The following is a 27,824-nucleotide window of genomic DNA, read 5'->3' on the forward strand; positions in this document are numbered from 1 at the left end:
CCTCCAGCATCTTCACAAGGTCCTTTGCTGTTGTTCTGGGATTGATTTGCACTTTTCACACCAAAGTACGTTCATCTCTAGGAGACAGAATGCATCTCCTTCCTGAGCGGTATGACGGCTGCGTGGTCCCATTGTGTTTATACTTGCGTACAATTGTTTGTACAGATGAGCGTGGTACCTTCAGGCGTTTGGAAATTGCTCCCAGGGGTGAACCAGACTTGTGGAGGTCGGCCATTTTTTTTCTGAGGTCTTGGCTGATTTCTTTTGATTTTCCCATGATGTCAAGCAAAGAGGCACTGAGTTTGAAGGTAGGCCTTGAAATACATCCACAGATACACCTCCAATTGACTCAAATGATGTCAATTAGCCTATCAGAAGCTTCTAAAGCCATGACATCATTTTCTGGAATTTTCCAAGCTGTTTAAAGACACAGTCAACTTGGTGTATGTAAACATCTGACCCACTGGAATTGTGATACAGAGAGTTAAGTGAAATAATCTGTCTGTAAACAATTGTTGGAAAAATTACTTGTCATGCACAAAGTAGATGTCCTAACCAACTTGCCAAAACTATAGTTTGTTAACAAGAAATTTGTGGAGTGGGTCAGAAACGAGTTTTAATGACTCCAACCTAAGTGTATGTAAACTTCCGACTTCAACTGTAATTCACTGGCTTGTATGCGAAGCAGTAATTGTTTCAAAACATCTCCTGCCATGTCACTGATGCGTCGTGAATCAGTGTTGTTTGATAAAGGAATTGTCTGTATAGTTTTTTTGTCCTTTTCCCCAGCATTGTCTCAGCCATACCCATGGTAGCAGGAAGAATTAAGTCCTCCACAATAGTATGGGGCTTGCCTGTCCTAGCCACTTGGTAGCTCACTATATAAGACGCTTCTAGCCCCTTCTTATTAATGGTATCTGTTGCTTTTATAAATGTCTTACTACTCAAAGGTAATCTTTATTCTCGCTCAAACTGCCATGGCTTATTTTTCAAATTGCCATGTTTCGTTTCTAAATGTCTGCACAAAAGTGAAGATTTCCCGTGAGAGAGTAACGGTTAATGTGATTGGATGTTAATTATTTGAATAGGGTACCTGTCTTTGACATTGTTATTTTGCTGAACACTAGATGGTTTAATTTTATTTTTGGCAGTGAAACAAGGCTACTCGGGCAAAAAAAGAAACTCGCCCGAATGTATATCCCCGTTGGAAAATATATATGTACTGTTTGAAAATGTGAAGATTGAAAAGAATTTAAAAATTTTTTTTAAATGTGAGTCACATTTTTTTTGGCATACCCCTGGGGGTTCTGACATGGAAAGAGCAGGTGTTCCTGTTTTGTACATTCAGTGTCTAAATGGTTCCTAGCCCCTCATGCATTATACTTTCTGTCCCTAACACTAAACCAGAAACAAAATAATATCAAAATATGTTATCAAACTGAATAAAAACTAGTAAATCAAGTCGGAACTTAAACTAAACTTGAAATAAAAATCTAAAAACGGGTAGATTTAAAAAAAATATATATAATAATTACTAGAAAAATCACAAAACTATAACCTTGCCTGGCATACAATGTACTAGTTTAAGTTGAATGAGACTGTCTAGCGCAGCTAGAGGAAGACTGGATTTTTTTTTACCAAATTTGACTCCATTCCCTATATGACAGTGTACAATCTAGGCATTGTTCCAATTGTGTTTTGTATTTTCACAATGGGTGCAGATTGCATAGAGCACATAATGGAGTCGATAGAAGCGATGTTAGCTTTGTGATTGAGCCCTTGTATCAGAATACTGTCGACAGTACTGGAGTAGGACTGAGTTATAAAGTTGCTAAACATTTTGCTTACAAGGTTTTGGATCTGCAAATACACTGAACAAAAATGTAAACGCTACATGTAACATGTTTCATGAGCTGAAATAAAAGATCCCAGAAATCTTCCAGAAGCACAAAAAGCTTATTTCTCAAACATTTTGTGCACAACTCAACTCTGTGGTGTGAAAGGGGTATGGGACTGTAGGTGTGAGTAAGGATGACAAAAGGCAGAGAATTACCATTTACAAGGAATTTATTCCGTTACACCATAATTTGGGGAAAAGGGGCTGGACGGAACCAAAGCAAAGAAAGTAAATGTCAAAGCCCCCTCTCCTACCTTACCTGCCTACCCACTACTTACCTAACTAGCACCACCCGGTGCACTAACCAAAATACAGGGGATGGTCCACCCAGGTCTTACCTAGTGTGTAAAGACAGTAAATACTACAGGTTATGTATGCCCGCAGGCCTCTTGTCTAAGCACTCCCTAGGTGCCTTCCCCCCTGGGAACAAATGAAACAGAACACAAATGTAAGTAAACAATGTCAATCATCAAAACACTGCGTCCTACTCTCTCACACACACACACACACACACACACACACACACACACACACACACACACACACACACACACACACACACACACACACACACACACACACACACACACACACACACACACACACACACACACACACACACACTAATTAGCTCTCTCTCTCTCACAACAACCAACACAAGACATCAAAGAAGCTTGCTCTGAGCCACAACCAATACAGGATATAACCCTTAGCAATCAGCCTCCTCTCTCAGCAATCATCTGGTTCCCTTCTGAGCAACAGAACACTGGCTTATATTGCTCCAGGAGTCTGTAATTGAAGACAGCTGCGTCCTGACGAGGGGGCGGGGTCAGCTCTCCAATCATCAATGGGGGTCGACCAATCAGCTGCTTGGGGAGAATTTCAGGAAGCCATTTCCTGAAACACACTCACAAATACAAACTACAACACAGAAACTGGGGAACGTAACAGCAGGTATAAGCTACGGACAACTAACACAATTGCATTTTATCAATGGCAATTTGAATGCACAGAGATACCGTGACGAGATCCTGAGGCTCATTGTCGTGTCATTCATCAGCCGCCATCACCTCCTGTTTCAGCATGATAAGCCCAACCCCATGTCGCACGAATCTGTACACAATTTTTGGAAGCTGAAAATGTCCCAGCTGTCCTGCATACTCACTATACATGTCACCCATTGAGCATGTTTGGGATGCTCTGGATCGACGTGTACCAGTTCCTGCCAGTATCCAGAAACTTCGCACAGCCATTGAATAGGAGTGGGACAACGTTTACAGGCCACACTCAACAGCCTGGTCAACTCTTTGCGAAGGAGATGTGTCGCGCTACATAAGGCAAATGGTGGTCACACCAGATACTGACTGGTTTTCTGATCCACACCCCTGCCTTTTTTTAAAGTTATCTGTGACCAATAGATGCATATCTATTCCCAGTCATGTGAAATCCATAGATTAGGGCCTAATTAATGTATTTCAGTTTACTGATTTCCTTATATGAACTGTAACTCAGTAAAATCTTTGAAATTGTTGGATGTTATAGATGTGTGTGTGTATATATATATAAGTATTTCCATTTTTTTTTATTGGTTATCAACACCTCATTTGTGGTCTATCAGTGAAACCCATTTTTCCCAGTATTCCTGACCTCTCTCCTCTCGAGTTCTTAAAGCAAAAGGTCATACACACCATATGGTGTGTTTCTTTAACAATATCTATCCATTGTGTCACGGTGGGAGGGTCTTTTTGTAGCCATTTCCTAGTGATAGCCTTTTTACTGGCTGCCAGTAGGACCTTCAAGAGGTACTTTTCTCTAGTGTGTAAGTTATCAGGTATTTCACCCAAATACAAAGACATTCATGTTTGTTCTATGTCAAATCCCATTATTTTTCCAGTGTTAGATCTTATTTCTCCCCAGTAATGTTCGATTGCGGGGCAGGACCAAAAGATATGAGAGTGATCCACCCTTGATAGCCCGCATTCTCTCCAATAAGGGTGTAGGGAGATTTCAGTTTAGGTGTTATGAAGAAACGTATAACTTTCTTCCAACAGAATTCTCTCCATGACTTTGAGTTGGTGGAGCTTTGTTGAGTCTCAAATATGTTCAACCATATTTCATCAGTTATTTCAATGTTAAGTTCCTCCTCCCATTTTCTTTTTAATATAGTTTGTAGAATGTTTCTTTGAGGATTAAATACCCAAGTAAATATTTGAAATATGTTTTTTGTTACTCCCTAAGTTGTATGCATTAGTGAATAGTTGGGTCAATCACTTTTATCTCCCTTAAGAAATAGTGTCTGTAAAAATCTTGTTTATCCAAGCCATGTTTTTTTTCTTAGGTCCTGGAAGTTATCTAGGTCCCCATTCCTTATAATTGTACTGCATGATGTGATGCCTTTCTGTGTCCGTTGTTTAAATCTGCTGTCCTGAATTGCAGGGATGAAGCTGGGGTCGTATGTGGGCCAACTCAGCAGTTTGACCTCTGTCTAAATGATTTTGCTTAACTACCCTTAACCATGTCTTCAGAGAGAAATGAATCCACTGATTTTGTCTATTGTATATTTCTATTACCATGTCCTTATTTCCCAAAACTGATTGTATGGGTGTCTCTGTCAAAGTAGTCTCCATGTCTTTCCATTTGGATTCATATTCTGAATTGCACCAACACACCAGAGGTCTCAATTGGGCTGACAAAATAATATTTTAGCTTTGGTAAGGCCATATACCTCCACTGTTTTTTGGTAATTGTAATGTTGTATATCTACTTATTGGTCTCTTACTGTTCCAGAAAAACCTTGATATCCATTTATCCCATTCCCTAAACTGTTTAGGCAGGATTTCTATGGGGAGTGATTGGAACAAATACAGTAACCTCGGCAGGATGTTCATTTTGACTGTTTCGATTCTACTTCTAAGATCCAGCTTGTCCTGTTTTGTTAGTAAAGCCCATTTTAAATGGAAATACTGTGTTGAAAATGTGAGTTTGTGGGTGAGCAAAACAGTAACCGAGTAAAACATAATTCAGTACTTGTATTTTGGTATAATGACCAGGCCTTGGCTACATCCAGAGCATTCAGCAGATCTTGAATTATAATTTGAGTATGTCCTGACTGTGAACTACAACCCTGTTTACAATGGATATGTTGTCCTACGTGTGTTCATTTGGGAAAAGGTGCATTCGGTATTTTTTTCAGTCTAGTTATATTTTGCTGACTTGTTGAGCCATGCGGTTACTTTGAGGAGCTATGGAAACCGGAAATTACTTCATGTGATCTCGCGTTTTTGATCACGAACCGGAACAAACGAAGCAACTGTCTAGCAGTGTTGTGATTAAGCGTCGCCAGTCATATGCAGACATTCAGCGTGGGTGTTCGTTTAATTTAAAACGGGATCTATGAAGGGGAACGAGAGTACAGAGTAGCACATGCGATATCAATTGTATGTATTTGTAACATTTGTCTAAAGAAAAGGGAATACCGCCAAAGCAAGCAACAATATTGTAACCGGATTCGTCGGACATTGTGTACAACAGTGTAAGATATTTTAGTATTCGTTGTTTGTTTTTTTACCGATATTTTATGTTGTTTTTAGAAGAACTATGAAAGGGCCCTCTTATGCATTCTCTAGTCGAAGGAAGAGTGGTGCGACATCGCTGTTGTGGTCACTGTTTGGTGCCTGCCTTGTTGCTGCAGTCATCGGGTACAAACCAGTGGTCATAGTTCATGGGTTGTTCGACAGCTCTGGAGAATTTGTGGAATTGCTTCGATTCATCAATCAGGTGAGTGTTTGATAAAATATCACCACGGTCCACACATCTAGCTAAAGAAAGATTGCTTATGGGTAATAATGAACGCCTGTTAGGCTATGTAACTACAGAACAGATCTGGCAGGTAGAGGTATGTAGAATGTATGTGTAAGGCCCATACCAGTATCATAAACGGATAATCTTTGGGTCATTTCCATGTTTGTACATGGTGTTTCCATTGTGCTTCTGGAACCTGGACGCGCGCCTCAGTTTACTCATACCAAACATGACTGAGACTGAGACTACGGGGGTTTTATGAGAACTTTGGTCGCTACAATGTTTCCATTTTCGTTAGGGCTGGTACAAGTGTCACCTTGTTATTTTATGAAGGCTATATTTAAGCAATAATGCCCGAGGTGTGCTATATGGCCAATATACCACGGCTAAGGGCTGTTCTTACCATGACGCAACTTGGAGTGCTTGGATACAGCCCATACTGGCCATATACCACAAACCCCCATGAGGCCGTATTGCTATTAAACTGGTTACCAATATAATTAGAGCAGTGCAAATAAATAAAAAATGGTCATACCCATCTGCTATAAACTGGGTGGTTCGAGCCCTGAATGCTGACAGACAGTTTATAACAATAAGGTACCTCGGAGGTTTGTGAAAAGGCCAATATACCACGGCGGTATCCAGGCACTCAGCTTTTCACCTCGTGCCTTATTGCTTAAATATACCACGGCTGTCAGCCAATCAGCATTCAGGGCTCGAACCACCCATTTTCTAATATGAAATCAGCTGTTTGTCACCAGTCTTATCAGCTGAGTTCTTCATGAATACTAGGGAAATAGGCTGTTGATTGTTGCCAGATTCCAGAGCAAAATGTTCCTGACATAATGTTGCCTAATCATCCCCCCCTGGCCTTGGTGTGCACACAACAAAACGATCTTCACGATTATGATCCTTGGGATCATTCTCCTTTTTTTTAAGATCAACAATTCATTCAACCTGAAAATACTTACATGGCTCCAGGGGGGATTTTTTTTAGCTAGCTGTTATAAGATGGGGAGGAGACTAAAGAGGAGATATGCATGTTCTTACAGTTTTCAACATAGCAACATCTCACGTGTTTTCCCTCCTTGAAGATGATCTCTTCCTGGCTCCCACGTTGTTTATGTGGTTCCCCACCGTCTAACCACATTTTATAATGACTCTAAACAACTTAAATGTCAGAGCGGAAACTACTGTAATGGACAGAAGTTAATATGTAACTTGATGGCAATCCACACTGGATTTCAGGTGTGAGAATGTACAAGGTATCACAGGGGCTTTTTGATACACTGTGAGGTCCACTACTTCCAAACTGCCTGACGGTCAATATTGGAAACATCACCTTAATAGACTCCTATTAGTAATACATTTCCAAAGGATAGACTTATGTGATAACACAACAAGCTGAGGCATTTCAACCTATGCCTTTTTGGCCCCCTGCTGAAAAACCAATAAGTCTTGGCTTTGTTTTTGTATAATCAATTCTGTCAGTTGAGGCATTATTTTGTCATTATTAACATCATATTTTCACTCATTTGTCTGATGCTCCCACAGTCCTAGCTTTATAGAACGTTAATCGATGAGGCTCTTTGTTTTAGTGCTTTAATCTGTCCCATCCTCATCTTCTTCTGAAAGTCTCACCCAGGAACCAATGTGTCAGTCTTCGACCTGTTCGACCGCAGCTCCAGCCTACAGCCGCTATGGAAACAAGTGGAGGGCTTCAAGGCTGCCATCTATCCCATCATGCAAAACGCTGCAGATGGGGTCAACTTCATCTGCTACTCTCAAGGTTTGAGTGTATAATTTGCATTTGTTTGGTTCCATTTTGAATCTTTATACATTTAACGTGGGCTATAATTTCACCTCATGTTTCTACAATGAAATGGGAACGCATGTACAGGTAACTGACTACTGGAAATACTTGAGTAAATGAGGGATACAAAGTATATTGAAAGCAAGTCCCTGAGTTAGTTAGGCTTTGGATCATGTATAAAAATGCTGGATGGGCCGTTATTTTGGCTAGCATGGCTATGCCCCCATCCCACAGGGCACGGGTGGTCACTGAGCAGTTTGACAAGCATGAAAATGATGTAAACCATATGCCATGGACGTCTTACACTTCAGCTCCACTATACACGCCATGTTGCTTTGCCATCAGTGTCGCGTCAATGTGACGTTCTACCTGCTACACGGAGTTGTTGTTTCGAGAGCAGAGGGGGAGAGCTTCTTTATTCTATTTTCCTCTACTGTACCACATTCATATATTGTGCGGAAGTACAATAGCTTTGGTCCAGTTTTTCGCAAGGACTCATTCAATTGTTGCTGGTGGTTGTCCTCTAATTACCCCAGTAACATTGTAAACATAGTCAATGTAGCTAGCTAGCTAGAGTTTCTGCTAGTAGCTTCTTGACTTCATAGATCTTAGTAAAATAACCCGTGGTGTATGCAACCAAAATCAACTTTATTTATCATTATTTCAATTCACAAGATAGAATGAACAGTCTTTAGCTATAGAGAATTGAGCCTCTGCATTTCTTGAGCTTGGAAGCTGCAATTGGATGTGATGCAACGCGAGCGCAACATGGGCAGTATAGCAGCTTTCATTGATTTCAAAGGCAGCATTCCCTCGATGGCTGATGGCAATGCCGGACGCCCATGGCTGCAGGGCTATCGGTCACCAGATCTCAACCCAATGGAACACTTATGGGAGATTCTAGAATGGTGGCTGAGACTGCTTTTTCCACCACCATAAACAAAATGAAAAATACCATCATTTGCTGTGGAGGAATGGTGTCTGATCCCTCCAATAGAGTTCCAGACACTTGTTGAATATATGCCAAGGAGCGTTGAATGAGTTCTGGCTCGTGGTGGCCCAATGCCCTATTATTACTCTTTATGTTGGTGTTGCCTTTATTTTGGCATTTACCTGTATTTACCGCCACTCTCATTCTGTTCCAGGTGGACTGATTTGCAGAGGGATCCTATCTACTCTCCCTGATCACAATGTCCACTCCTTCATCTCTCTGTCCTCACCTCAGGCTGGACAGTATGGAGGTAAGCGTTCACTAGAAGCCATCAACTTGATCTTTGTGCTCAACAGCCAACATCATTGTTTGAAACATGGTACATTGTCACCCTGGCTCCCAGCGTCTGCTGAGGCCTGAACTAAACAGAGACTGGTCTTTTCTCTTGTTTCTGTTCAGACACAAACTACCTGAAGTACCTCTTCCCCCAATTCATGAAGTTCAACCTGTTCCATTTCTGCTACACCTCAGTGGGCCAAAGGATATCTATCTGCAACTTCTGGAAAGGTTAGTAGGCTGAGCAGGGGATTGGGCAATACAAGGGTTGTGGACTCGCTCAACGCTGAAGGTAGAGGGATTTTCTATATCCGATGACCTATGCCACGGGTTTCTCAAGGAGTCAACGTGGATATATTGATGATATGTGGTTGGAGTTGAAGTTGAAGTTCGACTAAAGTGTATGTTTTCTCTTGCAGACCCCCATCACATGGACATGTACGTGAACAGCAGTGATTATCTGGCTTTATTGAACAGCGAGAGGACAAATCCCAATTCAACAGGTCAGCAACTCTGCCCACATTGCTGTGGGTTCTATATTAATCCACTATTTCAGAGAAGGGTTAGTCTGACTACTCTATTGCTGCTGAGTCACTGTCAGGGGTTGTATTGCTCTGGATTTTATTGGAAAACTTTGCTCATTGTACAGCATTGCTGTTATGTAAGTACAATATTATATACATTGCCTTCAGAAAGTATTCACACACCTTGACTTTTTCCACATTGTTGTGGTACAGCCTGAATTTAAAAAGGATTCAATTGAGATTTTGTCATCACTGGCCTACACACAATACCCCATAATGTCAAAGTGGAATTATGTTATTAATTTCTTTACAAATGAAAAGATGAAATGACTTCAGTAAGTATTCAACCCATTTGTTATGGCAAGCCTAAATAAGTTCACCAGTAAAACATTTGTTTAAAAAGTTACATAAGTTGTATGGACTCACTCTGTGTGCAATAATAGTGTTTAACATGATTTTTGAATGATTACCTCATCTCTGTACCATACACATACAATAATCTTTAAGGTCGATCAGTGAATTTCAAACACAGATTCAACCACAAAGACCAGGGAGGTTTTCCAATATCTCACAAAGAAGGGCACCAATTGGTAAATAGGTAAAAATAAAATAAAAAGCAGACATTGAAATCAAACACAACATAGTACTGAGTACCACTCTCCATATATTCAAGCATATTGGTGGCTGCATCATGTTATGGGTATGCTTGTAATCATTAAGGACTGGGGAGTTTTTCAGGATAAAAAAAAAAACAGAATGGAGCTAAGCACAGGCAGAATCCTATATGAAAACCTGGTTGTCTGCTTTCCACCAGAATCTGGGAGATTAATTTACATTTCAGCAGGACAATAATTTAAAACACAAGACCAAATCTACATGGGAGTTGCCAAGAAGACCGTGAATGTTCCTGAGTGGCCGAGTTACAGTTTATACTTAAATCTATGGCAAGACCTGAAAATGGTTGTCTACCAATGATCAACAACCACTTTAACAGAGCTTGAAGAATTTTGAAAATAATACTGGGCAAATGTTGCACAATCCAGGTGTGCTAAGCTTGTAGACGTACACAGAAATACTCAGCTGTAATCGCTGCCAACAGTGAATCTAACATGTATTGGCTCGGGGTTGAATACTTTATGTAAATGAGATATTTCTGTATTTCATTTTCGATATATTTGTAAAAATCTCACACATTTTAGCATTACGGGGTATTGTATGTAGATGGGTTAGGGTAAAAAAAAAAATGTTTTAATCAATTTTGAATTCAGCCTGTAACAATAATGTGGAATAATTGAAGGGGTATGAATAATTTCTGAAGGCAGTGTAGTTAAGGATATGATGTTATTTCTCACACAGTGTGGAAGAAGAACTTCCTACGTATCAAGAAGCTGGTCTTAATCGGGGGGCCAGACGATGGAGTCATCACACCCTGGCAGTCCAGGTGACTAGTTCCTCTTTCCTAAAGTGTAATATTCTTACTCATCATTATTCTGTTAAAGCATTGTTTCCATTCTATCTGCTTAACAGGAAGTGTTTTGTTTTAAATGGAGACCGCTAAGAAGAATCTTCTCTCTCCACTTTAATATATGAGGCATTTGTTTCCTCGAGAGATTATACACTACATGACCAAAAGTATGTGGACACCTGCTTGTCAAACATCTCATTCCAAAATAATGGGCATTAATATGGAGTTGTTCCCCCCCCCCCCCCCCCCCCCCTTTTCTGCTATAACAGCCTCCACTCTTTTGGGAAGGCTTTCCACTAGATGTTGGAACATTGCTGCAGGGACTAGCTTCCGTTCAGCCATGAGCATTAGTGAGGTTGGGCGATTAGGTCCAGCTCGCAGTCGGTGTTCCAATTCATCCCAAAGACGTTTGAGGTCAGGGCTCTGTGCAGGCCAGTCAAGTTCTTTGTCTATAGAGATTACATGGCTGTGTGCCCAATTTTATACAACTGTCAGCAACGGGTGTGGCTGAAATAGCCAAATCCACTCATTTGAAGGGGTGTCTACATACTATATACACTGCTCAAAAAAATTAAAGGGAACACTTAAAAAACACAATGTAACTCCAAGTCAATCACACTTCTGTGAAATCAAACTGTCCACTTAGGAAGCAACACTGATTGACAATAAATTTCACATGCTGTTGTGCAAATGGAATAGACAACAGGTGGAAATTATAGGCAATTAGCAAGACACCCCCAATAAAGGAGTGGTTCTGCAGGTGGTGACCACAGACCACTTCTCAGTTCCTATGCTTCCTGGCTGATGTTTTGGTCACTTTTGAATGCTGGCGGTGCTTTCACTCTAGTGGTAGCATGAGACGGAGTCTACAACCCACACAAGTGGCTCAGGTAGTGCAGCTCATCCAGGATGGCACATCAATGCGAGCTGTGGCAAGAAGGTTTGCTGTGTCTGTCAGCGTAGTGTCCAGAGCACGGAGGCGCTACCAGGAGACAGGCCAGTACATCAGGAGACGTGGAGGAGGCCGTAGGAGGGCAACAACCCAGCAGCAGGACCACTACCTCCGCCTTTGTGCAAGGAGGAGCAGGAGGAGCACTGCCAGAGCCCTGCAAAATGACCTCCAGCAGGCCACAAATGTGCATGTGTCTGCTCAAACGGTCAGAAACAGACTCCATGAGGGTGGTATGAGGGCCCGACGTCCACAGGTGGGGGTTGTGCTTACAGCCCAACACCGTGCAGGACGTTTGGCATTTGCCAGAGAACACCAAGATTGGCAAATTCGCCACTGGCGCCCTGTGCTCTTCACAGATGAAAGCAGGTTCACAGACTCTGTCACGTGACAGACGTGACAGAGTCTGGAGTCGTCTGTCTGGAGATGCCGTGGAAAACGTTCTGCTGCCTGCAACATCCTCCAGCATGACCGGTTTGGCGGTGGGTCAGTCATGGTGTGGGGTGGCATTTCTTTGGGGGGGCCGCACAGCCCTCCATGTGCTCGCCAGAGGTAGCCTGACTGCCATTAGGTACCGAGATGAGATCCTCAGAACCCTTGTGAGACCATATGCTGGTGCGGTTGGCCCTGGGTTCCTCCTAATGCAAGACAATGCTAGACCTCATGTGGCTGGAGTGTGTCAGCAGTTCCTACAAGAGGAAGGCATTGATGCTATGGACTAGCCTGCCCGTTCCCCAGACCTGAATCCAATTGAGCACATCTGGGACATCATGTCTCGCTCCATCCACCAACGCCACGTTGCACCACAGACTGTCCAGGAGTTGGCAGATGCTTTAGTCCAGGTCTGGGAGGAGATCCCTCAGGAGACCATCCGCCACCTCATCAGGAGCATGCCCAGGCGTTGTAGGGAGGTCATACAGGCACGTGGAGGCCACACACACTACTGAGCCTCATTTTGACTTGTTTTAAGGACATTGCATCAAAGTTGGATCAGCCTGTAGTGTGGTTTTCCACTTTTCATTTTGAGTGTGACTCCAAATCCAGACCTCCATGGGTTGATAAATTGGATTTCCATTGATTATTTTTGTGTGATTTTGTTGTCAGCACATTCAACTATGTAAAGAAAAAAGTATTTAATAAGATTATTTCATTCATTCAGATCTAGGATGTGTTATTTTAGTGTTCCCTTTATTTTTTTGAGCAGTGTATATAATATATATACTGTCGTGTCTTTGGCTATGCCGGATTAAGTGATATGACATGCTAACCTATAACATTCTTTCTCTGTAATTAATATTACCTGATTAAGCTAATCATGTAAATGTAATTAACTAGAAAGTCGGGGCACCACGGAAGAACGTTTATATAGTCGTTATCTTCCGAATAAACTCTTAAAATACTTAGTAATATTTTACATTGATAGCAGTCAATATTAACCCTTATCTTATTTTCAGTCTCATAATGAAAGTTGTAAATTCTTGGCTTCACGAACCCTGGCTAACAAGTTGAATCAGCAATACAAAGTTGGGTTTAATTATTTATTTACTAAATACCTAAACTAATCACAGAATTACAAATGCACAGAATACAAATGATGTCATACAGAAAACGTCCCTGGTGGACGGAACCTGTATGATGGCTGGTTACACAAAGGAAAGGGGTTTGGGCTTGAATGAAAGAGCGGGAAGACTTAGGAACAAAGAAACAGCAGCTATGCTATCGTAAATACATTATCTTATGCATTCTAAATTACCGCCCATTTGGAAAAGGAAAATGCAATAAATATTTACTCTGAGCTGCGCTTCGGTAGATTGGTCGTAGGTGCTGGCCGGGTTGGCCAACAGATCTTCCTGTCCTCGGAAGAATGTCAATGGTGGTAAAGTGGATACGTGGTATCTTCGTCTGTGGTTGTTAGACTGGATCCGTCGTCCGTCCTTTCCTAGCCCACGTCTACAGCGGCCGCTGCTAACTCAACGGCTAGGAAGTATCACTTCTGTAGTGAATAAGCTCAAAGTTCATACCATTCGCCACCAAAGCTCACGCCGAGGTTGGCTTAGTTCTGTACTTGACATGTGTCCTTATAACGCAGAGGCTGCAGACCTCACATAGTGGAACCTGTGGTTATCTTTTCATCAAAGGCTTATATAGTGGAGAGGTGGAAGGATGTGTTTCATCGTTTATAACCCCTGTCTCTTCACAGGGGCGGGCCACTGATCAAGCAGGGCACTTTCCTTATGAAAACCCAATTCTCTCATTTGGAAGCTAAAATTACATTTCATCTCCTAACAAACAATTTCAATATCAAACATTTCAATTGTATAACAATTCCATGTGACTCTGATAACTAGAGGGTGTATACTTTCCCAGGTACAGTTTATGTCGTCCTGTCATCAGTCATAATGTCTCAGATGACAACCGAACTGACATCCATACTCATTACGTTCCAAAGCATATTTCCAACTGGTTTTATTACCAAAATATGGTTCCTTTTCCCCATTTGTTTGATGTTCCCAGACTCTCTATATTTAACACAGGCTATTCAGCAGTCCTTCAGTAGGGTCAGAAAGAGAGGGGAAGGGACAAAGGTATTTATGGGGGGGGTCATAAACCTTACCCACAGGCCAACATCATGACAATACACACACACACACACACAGCAAAAAACACTCTCTCAGCAAAAAAGGAAATGTCCTCTCACTGTCATCTGCGTTTCTTTTCAGCAAACTTAACATGTGTAAGTATTTGTATAAACATAATAAGATTCAACAACTGAGACATAAACTGAGCAAGTTCCACAGACATGTGACTAACAGAAATGGAATAATGTTTCCCTGAACAAAGGGGGGTCAAAAGTAACAGTCAGTATCTGGTGTGGCCACCAGCTGCATTAAGTACTGCAGTGCATCTCCTCCTCATGGATTGTACCAGATTTGCCAGTTCTTGCTGTGAGATGTTACCCCACTCTTCCACCAAGGTACCTGCAAGTTCCTGGACATTTCTGAAGGGAATGGCCTTAGCCTTCACCCTCCGATCCAACAGGTCCCAGACGTGTTCAATGGGATTGAGATCCGGGCTCTTCGCTGGCCATGGCAGAACACTGACATTCCTGTCTTGCAGGAAATCACGCACAGAACGAGCAGTATGGCTGGTGGCATTATCATGCTGGAGGGTCATGTCAGGATGAGCCTCCAGGAAGGGTACCACATGAGGGAGGAGGATGTCTTCCCTGTAACGCACAGCATTGAGTTTGCCTGCAATGACAACAAAACCGCGACTCGTCAGTGAAGAGCACTTTTTGCCAGTCCTGTCTGGTCCAGCGACGGTGGGTTTGTGCCCATAGACGACGTTGCCGGTTATGTCTGGTGAGGACCTGCCTTACAACAGGCCTACAAGCCCTCAGTCCAGCCTCTCTCAGCCTATTGCGGACAGTCTGAGCACTGATGGAGGGATTGTGCGTTCCTGGTGTAACTCGGGCGGTTGTTGTTGCCATGCTGTACCTGTCCCGCAGGTGTGAAATTCGGATGTACCGATCCTGTGCAGGTGTTGTTACACGTGGTCCGCCACTGCAAGGATGATCAGCTGTCCGTCCTGTCTCCCTGTTGTCTTAGGCGTCTCACAGTACGGACATTGCAATTTATTGCCCTGGCCGCATCTGCAGTCCTCTTGCCTCCTTGCAGGATGCCTAACGCACGTTCACGCAGATGAGCAGGGCCTGGGCATCTTTCTTTTGGTGATTTTCAGAGTCAGTAGAATGGCCTCTTTAGTGTCCTAAGTTTTCATAACTGTGACCTTAATTGCCTACCGTCTGTAAGCTGTTAGTGTCTTAACGACCGTACCACAAGTGCATGTTCATTCATTGTTTATGGTTCATTGAACATGCATGGGAAACAGTGTTTAAAACCTTTACAATGAAGATCTGTAAAGTTATTTGGATTTTTACGAATTATCTATGAAAGACAGGGTCCTGAAAAAGGAACGTTTCTTTTTTGTTGGAGTGGGTGGGTGGGTGGGTAGGTAGGTAGGTAGGTAGGTAGGTAGGTACACACACAGAGAAACAGTTGAAGTCGGAAGTTTACATACACTTAGGTTGGAGTCATTAAAACTCGTTTTTCAACCACTCCACAAATGTCTTGTTAACAAACTATAGTTTTGGCAAGTCAGTTAGGACATCTACTTTGTGCATGACACAAGTAATTTTTCCAACAATTGTTGACAGACAGATTTATTTCAATTATAATTCACTGTATCACAAATCCATTGCGTCACAAGTTTACATACACTAAGTCGACTGTGCCTTTTAACAGCTTGGAAAATTCCAGCAAATGATGTCATGGCTATAGTAGCTTCTGATAGGCTAATTGACATAATTTGAGTCAATTGGAGGTGTACCTTTGGATGTATTTCAAGGCCTACCTTCAAACTCAGTGAAGCACGGGGGTGGCAGCATCATGTTGTGGGGGTGCTTTGCTGCAGGAGGGACTGGTGCACTTCACAACATAGACGGCATCATGAGGAGGAAAGGTTTGTGGAAATATTGAAGCAACATCTCAAGACATCAGTCAGGAATTTAAATCTTGGTCGTAAATGGGTCTTCCAAATGGACAATGACCCCAAGCATACTTCCAAAGTTGTGGAAAAATGGCTTAAGGACAACAAAGTCAAGGTATTGGAGTGGCCATCACAAAGCCCTGACCTCAATCCTATAGAACATTTGTGGGCAGAACTCAAAAAGGATGTGTGACCAAGGAGGCCTACAAACCTGACTCAGTTACACCAGCTTTGTCAGGAGGAATGGGCCAAAATTCACCCAACTTATTTTAGGAAGCTTGTGAAAAGCTACCCGAAACGTTTGACCCACGTTATAACATTTTAAAGGCAATGCTACCAAATACTAATGTAAACTTCTGACCCACTGGGAATGTGATGAAAGAAATAAAAGCTGAAATAAATAATTCTCTCTACTATTATTCTGACATTTCACATTCTTAAAATAAAGTGGTGATCCTAACTGACCAAAGACAGGGAATTTTTACTAGGATTAAATGTCAGGAATTGTGAAAAACTGAGTTTAAATGTATTTGGCTAAGGTGCATGTAAACTTCCTACTTCAACTTTGTATGTATGTGTATAGATATGTGTATGTTATTCATTCAAGGTCATCCACTCACTGGTTCCCTCCTTTTTTAATTTTTAGTCAGTTTGGATTTTACGATGACAACGAGACTGTCGTTGAGCTAAAGGACCAGGATGTAAGTATTATTTTAGACCATTGTTGTGTGTAAATATGACACTAGATGCCATGTATCTTGATGCTTGATGTTATCTCATAATGATTCCTTGCATTCTTCTCCTTCTTTCCCAGTTATATTTGAGAGATGTGTTTGGTCTGAAGACCCTAAATGCTCGCGGGGACCTGTTCCTGTGCTCCATGGCTGGAGTAGAGCACATCAATTGGCACTCCAATTACACAGTGTTCAACGCCTGCATTGAAAAGTGGCTTGTCTAGAGCTGACTACTCCACCAAACAGCATCACACGAACAGTCACATTTCATACAATCGTTACAGTGAAATGCACACACCTACTCATGCACACGTTTTTACTTCTGCAGTGTGATACTCATATTTCCACTGTGTGTGAAACTTTCATTGTGAACTACATCTTATGTTCTTACATTTCTGTGAGAATGATTCAAAACATCATTACCCTCGTATGTCCGTGTGTGTGTGTGTTTTACCCACACATACCTCAAAGTATCACACAACAGTGCCTGACTGAGTGACATCCAGTACATTTGCAGACCCACTGCTCAGTTCATCTCATTGCTAAATTGACTTTTATCATTGGTTTTAGCTGGTAACAAATGTCTTTTTAACCTGTAAAGTAAACCGTTGTTCATTGCTAAGCCACCCGGCAGACCGTTGCAGTAGAAATCATGCCATCAGTTTTGTGTTACCCATGTCTCTGTGTTCCATTATGTGTTTACAAACTGAAGTGCTATGGCACACTGCCTCTAGTGATTGTGCTAAAAGGGGGGAGTGGATAGAAAAAAGGGAAGAGCTACTGGAGACAAAAAATAAGAATATGAGAAAGGAAGGAGGGTTTAGGAATGGATGGAAGGGGAGAAGAGAAGAGTGCCAGTGCTATGACGTAATTTCCCTGTCCACTTGAGCATAATGTATGTGACATACCTGTACCTCTCGTTGCAATTCGGTATCTCAGGCTTTTGATCAAACGTATGTCTGTTTTTGTCAAAGGAATTATTTATTTTTAACTTGACTGTTTGTTAGAGGTGTTTTTATTGTATGACAAGGGGGATTGCCTGTGGACTATAGAGTAATTTCACTAAGTTAAAATGTGAATTAAGATGGCAAGCATTGCACAAAGATTGAAAATGTTATCTGCTGAAATGTAATTTGATGTGAACTTAAAATGAGACTCAGATTGTTATATTTTTATCGTTGACATCGCAGTATTAAGTGTATGTATTTTAATATTGTCACACTCTTCCTGGTTTATGTTCTGCTTCTAAGGGAAGTTTTAAAATTGACATTGCATAAATCAATAGATTACTAAAAGGGATACTTTTCTGGGTTCTCTGAGTTCTTTACATTGCATTTAAGGTTTAACACTTGTGGGAATTGGCCTATAGGGGTAAATTGAAATGTTTCTTACAGAATAAATGTTAAATGCATAACCATAGTAGCAATTGAAAGGGAACAGTTTGAAGGTAATGGGGAAATGATTAGACCAAAGGTGAGAACACAACAGTTCACAAGACTGAATCCAAATGTTACGCTTGAATTTATGTGCATTTTACATTTACTGTACTTTCTGCTGCATTTGTTGATAACAAAATCTGAAAATACTCTGGATACATTTAGTAACAAGGCTATTCCTGGAAAATGTGGAAATGGAAAATATGGGGTAGGTGCAACATAAGACAAAATTACAAGGGTTTTAATGCTCTGAAGGTGACCATCCCTTCGACTGTAAATGTCTACCGTGTCCACATTGTGTTCGGATTCCCTTTTCCCAAGCTCTATTCAAATGCCAGTATGTATTCTACAAATGATATAATAGGTCAAATATAGCAACTGATGGCAGTAGCGTCGTCCGGGTTAGGGGAGGGTTTGGCCGGCAGGGATGTTCTTGTCCCATTGCTCTCTAGAGACTCCTGTGGTGGCCGGGTGCAGTGCACGCTGACACGGTCGCCAGGTGTACGGTGTTTCCTCCAACACATTGGTGGGGCTGGCTTCCAGGTTATGCGGGCATTGTGTCAAGAAGCAGTGTGGATTGGTTGGGTTGTGTTTCGGAGGACGCATGGCTCTCTACCTTCACCTCTCCCGTACGGGAGTTGCAGCGATGAGACATGACTATAACTAACAATTGGATACCGGAGAAAAAGGGGTAACTAAAAATATACAAATACACTGAAGGCCATGAAAGAACTAGGACATTTTCCGCTTATAGGAATTGTGTACAGATCCTTGCAACATGGGGCTGTGCATTATCTTGATGAAACATGAGGTGATGGCGGCAGAAGAATGGCACGACAATGGCCCTCAGGATCTCTTCACATTATGTCTGTGTGTTAAAATTGCCATCAATAACATGCAATTGTGTTCGTTGTCCGTAGCTTATGCCTGCCCATATCATAACCCCACCGCCACCATGGGGCACTCCGTTCACAACGTTGACATCAGCAAACCGCTCGCCCACACAACGCCATACACGCTGTCTGTCATCTGCCTGGTACAGTTCGACGTTGAACATTTGCCCTCTGAAGTCGGTTATGACGCCGAACTGCAGTCAGGTCAAGACCCTGGTGAGGACTACGAGCACGCAGATGAGCTTCCCTGAGACGGTTTCTGACAGTTTGTGCAGAAATTCTTTGGTTGTGCAAACCCACAGATTCATCAGCTGTCCGGGTGGCTGTTCTCAGAGGTCCTAGCTCTAGAAAGAGGCCCGGATTTCCAATTCCCAGTCGGAGCTCGTTTATTCCCGACTTCCCAGTTTTCTTGAACTCACTGAAGTCAAGTTTTCACAGTTCTGAGTTAACAGTTGTTTTGAGCGCGGCACAAATCATGCTTCATTGACAGCATGGCCAATGTTGAATGCTTATCATTTTAAACTAGGAAACAAGCCCCTTAATCACAGATTTGGGACCCCACAGCCACTCCACTGAATAACAGGCGAGTGATTGCTTTGCAATGCTTGTAGAGTTAGCCACTGTCACTGATTCCTTCCAAACCACTCATTGTTGAATTTGCAATTTCCAACTTGTTGTGTAATGTTTATGTCCAATGGCCGATGATCACCAATACGTTTTATCTATAATTTCTCTTCATTATTTCTCATTTATTTTTATATAACCTTAATTTAACTAGGCAAGTCAGTGAAGAACAAATTCTTATTTAAAATGACGGCCTACCCCGGCCAAACCTGGACGACGCTCGGCCAATTGTGCGCCGCCCTATGTGACTCCCAATCACGGCCGGTTGTGATACAGCCTGGAATCGAGCCAGGGTCTGTAGTGACGCCTCTAGCACTGAGATGCAGTGCCTTAGACCACTTTCATATGACAAAGATTAAAAAGGATTTGCCAGTAGATTGTCAAGTTGATTCATGATGATGACTGCTAGCTAAGATTTTGAAAGTATGATGTTGACATGATCAGTCCAATCAAAGCTACTGTACATGTAACGTGATTTGACATCATTTAATCTATGCCAATGACCTTGAGCCTTCTTGAATGGGCACTTCTAATGTAACTCTATGGCAGCACCCAAGGGCCTAGAATTTTCAATGTCTACCCTTAGACTTGGTGGTGATGTAGTGTCCCCATGAGTGACAGAACACTGAGCCAATCACGGCGCAACGCTCCATATTTTCTGCTGGCTTGCACCACCACCTCAGAAAGCACTGAGCTAGGCTGAAACACCTGCATTTTGGAGCTGCTTTAATCAAGAAAACAAGAAAGAGACCATGTTTGTATGCAGCTTTATTAACTCAATGATATATATTTTTTTAAATTTGCAAACTGACATGTGACACACACAGTGCCTTGCAAAAGTATTCAACCCTCTTTCTGTTTTTCCTATTTTGTTGCTTTACAACCTGTAATTTAAATGGATTTGGATTTCATGTAATGGACATACACAAAATAGTCAAAATTGGTGAAGTGAAATTTAAAAAATTACTTGTTAAAAAAAATGCATATGTATTCACCCCCTTTGCTATGAAGCCCCTAAATAATATCTGGTGCAACCAATTACCTAAAGAAGTCACATGATTAGTTAGATTGCACACAGGTGGACTTTATTTATGTGTCACATGATCTCAGTATACAGTTGAAGTCGGAAGTTTACATACACGTAGGTTGGAGTCATTAAAACTCGTTTTTCAACCACTCCACAAATTTCTTGTTAACAAACTATAGTTTTGGAAAGTCTGTTAGGACATCTACTTTGTGCATGACACAAGTAATTTTTCCAACAATTGTTTACAGACAGATTTATTTCACTTATAATTCACTGTATCACAATTCCAGTGGGTCAGAAGTTTACATACACTAAGTTGACTGTGCCTTTAAACAGCTTGGAAAATTTCAGCAAATGATGTCATGGCTTTAGAAGCTTCTGATCATTTGAGTCAATTGGAGGTGTACCTGTGGATGTATTTCAAGGCCAACCTTCAAACTCAGTGCCTCTTTGCTTGACATTATGGGAAAATCAAAAGAGATCAGCCAAGACCTCATAAAAAAAATTGTAGACCTCCACAAGTCTGGTTCAGCCTTGGGAGCAATTTCCAAACGCCTGAAGGTACCATGTTCATCTGTACAAACAATAGTACGCAAGTATAAACACCATGGGACCACGCAGCCGTCATAGCGTTCAGGAAGGAGATGTGTTCTGTCTCCTAGAGTGCAAATCAATCCCACAACAACAGCAAAGGACCTTGTGAAGATGCTGGAGGAAACAGGTACAAAAGTATCTATATCCACAGTAAAATGAGTCCTACATCAACATAACCTGAAAGGTTACTCAGCAAGGAAGAAGCCACTGCTCCAAAACCGCCATAAAAAAGCCAGACTACGGTTTGCAACTGTACATGGGGACAAAGATTGTACTTTTTGGAGAAATTTCCTCTGGTCTAATGAAACAAAAATATAACTGTTTGGTCATAATGACCATTGTTATGATTGGAGGAAAAAGGGGGATGCTTGCAAGCCGAAGAACACCATCCCAACCATAAAGCACGGGGGTGGCAGCATCATGTTGTGGGGGTGCTTTGCTGCAGGAGGGACTGGTGCACTTCACAAAATAGATGGCATCATGAGGAGGAAAATGATGTGGATACATTGAAGCAACATCTCAAGACATCAGTCAGGAAGTTAAAGCTTGGTTGCAAATGGGTCTTCCAAATAGACAATGACCCCAAGCATGCTTGCAGAGTTGTGGCAAAATGTTTTAAGGACAACAAAGTCAAGGTATTGGAGTGGTTATCATAAAGATCTGACCTCAATCCTATAGAAAATGTATGGGCAGAACTGGAAAACCGTGTGCGAGCAAGGAGGCCTACAGACCTGACTCAGTTATACCAGCTCTGTCAGGAGGAATGGGCTAAAATTCACCCAACTTATTGTGGGAAGCTTGTGGAAGGCTACCCGAAATGTTTGACCCCAGTTAAACAATTTAAAGGCAATGCTACCAAATACTAATTGAGTGCATGTATGTAATGTATGTTTAGTTTATTGGGTTGACCTTCAATTGGAGGCAGCTGTTCCTCATTGCCTCTAATTGAAGGTCCTATTTAGTAGGGGTGTTTTTTCATGGGAAGTTGTGGGAAGTTGTTCCATGTGTAGCTGTGTGCCTTACAGGACTGTTTCTTGTCGTCGTTGTTTTTGTTTAAGTGTTTGTTTTTGTTTTCTTTGTAAATAAAGAAGATGAGCATACACATTCCCACTGCGCCTTGGTCCCATGTTTACGACAAACGTGACAGAGCTACCCCACAACAACGGACCAAGCAGCGGGCCCAGGAGGAGCAAGGATCCTGGGCCAGGGAAAGAAGGGAGTGGAGGACATCATGGACATGGGAGGAGGTAATGGCAGGGGACAAGACCCTGCCATGGAAACAGGTGGAGACAGCGAGGGAGGAACGGCGACAGTACGAAGAGCGTGCCCAACGACGGAAGCACGAGAGGCACCCCCAATAATGTTTTTGGGGTGGGCACACGGGTAGCTTGGCTGGGCCAAGGGTGAGCCCTAAGCCAACTCACCGTGCTTATTATGGGGAGCAGCGGATCAGAAGAGCGCCAGTCTATGCGGAAGTGCGCACGATCTCGCCCATGCGCACGCACAGTCCGGTGCGAGCGATTCCAGCCCCTCGCAAGTGCCGTGCTAGAGTGGGCATCCAACCAGGGGTATGCCTGCGCAGTACATCTGGCCACCAGTACGTCTCCTAGGCCCAGGCTACCCTGCGCCTGCTCTATGCACGGCAGCCATCAGGCCTCTGCACAGCCCAGTTTGCCCTGTGCCAGCACTCCGCCCGTGCAGGGCTACTGTGACTACCCAGCCAGAATGGGTTGTGCAGGCTGTGAGCTCCAGACCTCCAGTGCTTGTTCATGGCCCGGTGTACCCTGTTCCTGCTCCTCGCACTAGCCCTGAGGTGCGTGTCTCTAGTCTGGCGCCTCCAAAGCCAGCACCATGCACCAAGCCTCCAGTGCGTCAGCCCAGTCCGGTACGTCCTGTTCCTGCTCCTCGCACTAGCCCTGTGGTGCGCGTCTCCAGTCTGGTACCTCCAGTACCAGCCCCACGCACTAGGCCTCCAGTGCGTCAGCCCAGTCCAGTTTGTCCTGCTCCTGCTCCTGCTCCTGCACTAGCCCTGTGGTGCGTGAAAATAGTCTGGCGCCTCCAAAGCCAGCCTCACGCATCAGGCCTTCAGTGCACAGTCCCCGTCCAGAGCTTCCGACGACAGTACCCCGTCCAGAGCTTCCGATGATAGTTCCCCGTCTAGAGCTTCCGACAACAGTTCCCCGTCTAGAGCTTCCGATGACAGTGCCCTGTTTAGAGCTTCCGGCAACAGTGCCCCGTCCAGTATTTCCGGCGACGGCCCGCAGTCCGGAGCCTGCAGAGACGGCCCGCAGTCCGGAGCCTGCAGAGACGGCTCGCAGTCCGGAGTCTGCAGAGGCGGCCCACGGTCCGGAGCCTGCAGAGGCGGCCAGAGTCTCCCTCCAGTCCGGAACGGCGCAGCCAGAGTCGACCTCCAGTCCGGAGCTCCCAAGCGACGCGCATCAGCCCGAGGTCTCCAGCGACGCGCCTCAGCCCGAGGTCTCCAGCGACATGCCTCAGCCCGAGGTCTCCAGCGACGCGCCTTAGCCCTGAGCCTTCAGCGGGGGTGGACAGGTTAGGTTGGGGACTAAGGCCGGAGCCTGAGCCACCTCCATAGTGGAGGATTGGGGAGGGGGCGGTGTAGTACAAGAACCGTCGGTGACGGTGGCCACCCTCCCTTCCCTCCCTTTAGTTTGGGATTATTTTGTTTTGGGGTTTATTTTTGTGTTTTTTTGTTTGAGGTGCATCCGGGGTCTGCACCTTTGGGGGGGGGGGGGGGGGGGGGGGTGTACTGTCACGTCCTGACCAGTAAAGGGGTTATTTGTTATTGTAGTTTGGTCAGGACGTGACAGGGGGTGTTTGTTTTATGTGTTTCGGGGTTTTTGATTAATATTCTATGTTAGTATATTTCTATGTTCGTTCTAGTTTTTCTATTTCTATGTTTAGTTTATTGGGTTGACCTTCAATTGGAGGCAGCTGTTCCTCGTTGCCTCCAATTGAAGGTCCTATTTAGTAGGGGTGTTTTTTCATGGGTTTTTGTGGGTAGTTGTTCCATGTGTAGCTGTGTGCCTTACAGGACTGTTTCTCGTTGTTGTTTTTGTTTAAGTGTTTGTTTTTGTTTTCTTTGTAAATAAAGAAGATGAGCATACACATTCCCGCTGCGCCTTGGTCCCATCTTTACAACGAACATGACAGCTGGTAGCTCTAATGAACTTATCCTCTGCAGCAAAGGTAACGCTGGGTCTTCCTTTCCTGTGGCGGTCCTCATGAGAGCCAGTTTCATCATAACGTTTGAGGTTTTTTGCGACTGCACTTGAAGAAACTTTCAAAGTTCTTGAAATGTTCCAGATTGATTGACTCCACATAAGGAGTTACCCATGACTCGGCCCGTGTGGCAAATGGCTTATTTGTATAGATGCCTACAGTATCTCTGATTGGCTATGGCGCACTGGTCCTGGACAAGACAAATGTTTTTATTCGGTTTTATTCACTGCAGTGTCTATTAATTGTCCAAATGCACAGCCCTTTTCCTACTCTATATCGCTATAGAATTTTCACAAATGCCTTAGTATACGTATATGTTATTCCCAAACATTCTATGAATTTATGAAAACATGAAAATGACCAAGTCAAAAAACTTTACAAACAATGTATTTTATTCTTCCTGGGGGTGTATATGAACAGATTTTAATAACATTTCATGTTGCTTAAACAGTGTCAGTTCCACTTTAATTTACAGCATTCCCCTCATCCAGACAACAAAAACTTCTTGTTGTGCAAGGTACTCAAGATCGGCTGTCAGTCAAAGCCAATGATGTATACAAACCCTGGATTGCTAATGCTATGTATTGGCAATTGAGAGGCTTTAAAACTACCGGTGGTGTAAAGTACTTAAGTAAAAATACTTTAAAGTACTACTTAAGTAGTTTTTTGTTGTCACGCTCTAATCTGTTTCACATGTCCTTGTGAATGTCTCCACCCCTCCAGGTGTTGCTCATCATCCCCAGTGTATTTATACCTGTGTTTTCTGTCTCTCTGTGCCAGTTTGTCTTGTTTTCCAAGACAACCAGCAGTTATCTCCTAGCTCCTATTTTCCCAGTCTCTGTTTTTCCTAGTCCTCCTGGTTTTGACCCTTGCCTGTCCTGTCAACGAACCCACCTGCCTGACCATTCTAACTGCCCTGACCTCAAGCCTGCCTATCGCCTTGTACTGTTTGGACTCGGACCTGGTTACTGAAACCCTGCCTGTCCTGACCTCGAGACTGTCTCACGCCCTGTACTGTTTGGACTCTGACCTGGTTTATGAACTCTCACCTGTCCCCGACCTGCCTTTTGCCTACCCCTTGTGTTATAATAAATATCGGAGCTCAACCATCTGCCTCCTGTGTCTGCATATGGGTCTCGCCTTGTGCCTTTATATGTGGTATCTGTACTTTACTATTTATATTGTTGACAACTTTTACTTTTACTCCACTACACTCCACTACAAAATAATGTAGGGGTCCCAAATGGTCAAGACTATCTATAACCTATTATTATTGCCAGATCTATTTTTACTAACAGCCACTGTACATCCTTCAACTATTTAGTGAAAACATTATTTAGAGGCCTGTGAGCTAGGGTCTCTTTTTAAGGCGAGCCCTACAATAAAAACAGTTATTTTCTAAAATTATTCCACAAGACACCAGTACCCAAAATGATAGCCTAATTTGCAATGCCTACAAGTTGAAGACCACTCGCAAAGTCATTGCAACGTCATGCACCGAGCCACCAGCTTGTCCCAGAGGTAAATAAATCAAAATAATTTCAGACTTTACTCTGATCCCCTTTCCCCTCTTCTGTTTTTCTTCCTCTCCTCATCATGCACACTGCTCCCCAGACACTCCTAATTTCCCACTCTTATCATCCTCTCCACAGGGTCCTGGCACCTATAGCTGGTTTCATGGATGAACTCTCACCAGAACGTGTAAATAAGAATTAGTTCTTAACTGACTTGCCGAGTTAAATAAAGTAAAATACAAAAATGAGAGGTAACGAGAATGTCATATTTGGTAGACAAACACGCCATACCATTTCCAGGAACCATATTCCAAGAGTCAGTCAAGTCTTATGTTTTTTTGGCGAATAACAACCAACTGAAATGTGTCTTCCACATTTAACCCAACCCCTCTGAATCAGAGAGGTGCGGGGGGCTGCCTTAATTGACATCCACGTCTTCGGCGCCTGGGGAACAGTGGGTTAACGTTTTTTTAACCCTTTTGTCCCCAATTGGTAGTTACAGTCTTGTCCAATTGCTGCAACTCCTGTACGAACTCGGGAGAGGCAAAGGTCAAGAGCCATGAATCCTTTGAAACACGACCCTGCCAAGCCGCACTGCTTCTTGACACACTGCTCGCTTAACCCAGAAGCCAGCTGCACCAATGTGTCGGAGGAAACATCGTACAACTGGCGACTGTGTCAGTGTGCATGCGCCCAGCCCGCCACAGGAGTCGCTAGAGAGCGATGAGATAAGGACATCCCGGCTGGCCAAACCCTCCCCTAACCCGGACGACGCTGGGCCAATTGTGTGCCGCCTCATGGGTCTCCCGGTCGTGTCCAGCTGCGACACACCGCGAGATCGAACGCAGATCTGGAGTGATGCCTCTAGCACTGCGATGCAGTGCCTTAGACCGCTGTGCCACTTGGGAGGCCCCCTAACCCTGAATTTCTAATAAAATAATTCCCTACAAACCTCACTACAGCACGGAGGGAAAAAATAAATAAAAAATGTATGAAATGAAATGTATGCATTCACTACTGTAAGTCGCTCTGGATAAGAGCGTCTGCTAAATGACTAAAATGTAAATGATGGATTTTTGACACAAAGCCAAACTTTCGGAAAAAATAGCTTTTTTTGCTGCAGTTTTCCCTGACTTATTTCTGGTGGGGTAGGCTTGTGCACATTTTGTAAAGTTATCTAAAATAACTAAAATGTACTTGTAGCCCCCTCTGCTTTTCTCCAAATGCACATAGTAAATTGAAATCATCTCGAAAGGAGCTGTAGCTCGTACATGTTGCATTGGGGCCCTAGTTATTACACTGGGTTTCTTTTGTTTGATACAAAAAAAGCGGTCTCGTGCTGTTCACCACTCTTTCTGTTCCTAGATGGGCCATTTCAGTGTGAAAGAACTTGTAAATCAGTGTTCTATACTGACTTGGTACCACAACTTGTGTCCTTTTTGCTGTTTTCCTTTGTAATAATCCATCTGGTGAGACATGGAGCCTGTTCCACTCTTGC

At 43.1% G+C, this 27,824-nt stretch overlaps 1 protein-coding gene across 1 annotated transcript; it reads left to right on the forward strand.

The window, feature by feature from the left end:
* Window positions 1-5,174: 5,174 nt before the first annotated feature.
* LOC115173318 (lysosomal thioesterase PPT2-A) lies at window positions 5,175-18,299 on the forward strand. Its single transcript, XM_029731306.1, has 8 exons — window positions 5,175-5,674; window positions 7,334-7,487; window positions 8,657-8,752; window positions 8,902-9,009; window positions 9,198-9,281; window positions 10,659-10,743; window positions 16,911-16,965; window positions 17,079-18,299. The coding sequence occupies exons 1-8, from the start codon at window positions 5,495-5,497 to the stop codon at window positions 17,220-17,222; spliced, it is 906 nt and encodes a 301-aa protein (XP_029587166.1). The 5' UTR covers window positions 5,175-5,494; the 3' UTR covers window positions 17,223-18,299.
* The last annotated feature ends 9,525 nt before the right edge of the window (window positions 18,300-27,824 follow it).

This window comes from Salmo trutta, chromosome 34 (genome assembly GCF_901001165.1).
Source record: "Salmo trutta chromosome 34, fSalTru1.1, whole genome shotgun sequence".
Lineage (NCBI taxonomy): Eukaryota > Metazoa > Chordata > Actinopteri > Salmoniformes > Salmonidae > Salmo > Salmo trutta.

Coding starts and splice junctions, on each gene's coding strand:
- LOC115173318 (XM_029731306.1), top strand. CDS start 5,495: ATGAAAGGGCCCTCTTATGCATTCTCTAGTCGAAGGAAGAGTGGTGCG. Junction 8,753..8,901: donor TCAGGCTGGACAGTATGGAG/GTAAGCGTTCAC, acceptor GTTTCTGTTCAG/ACACAAACTACCTGAAGTAC. Junction 9,282..10,658: donor GACAAATCCCAATTCAACAG/GTCAGCAACTCT, acceptor TTTCTCACACAG/TGTGGAAGAAGAACTTCCTA.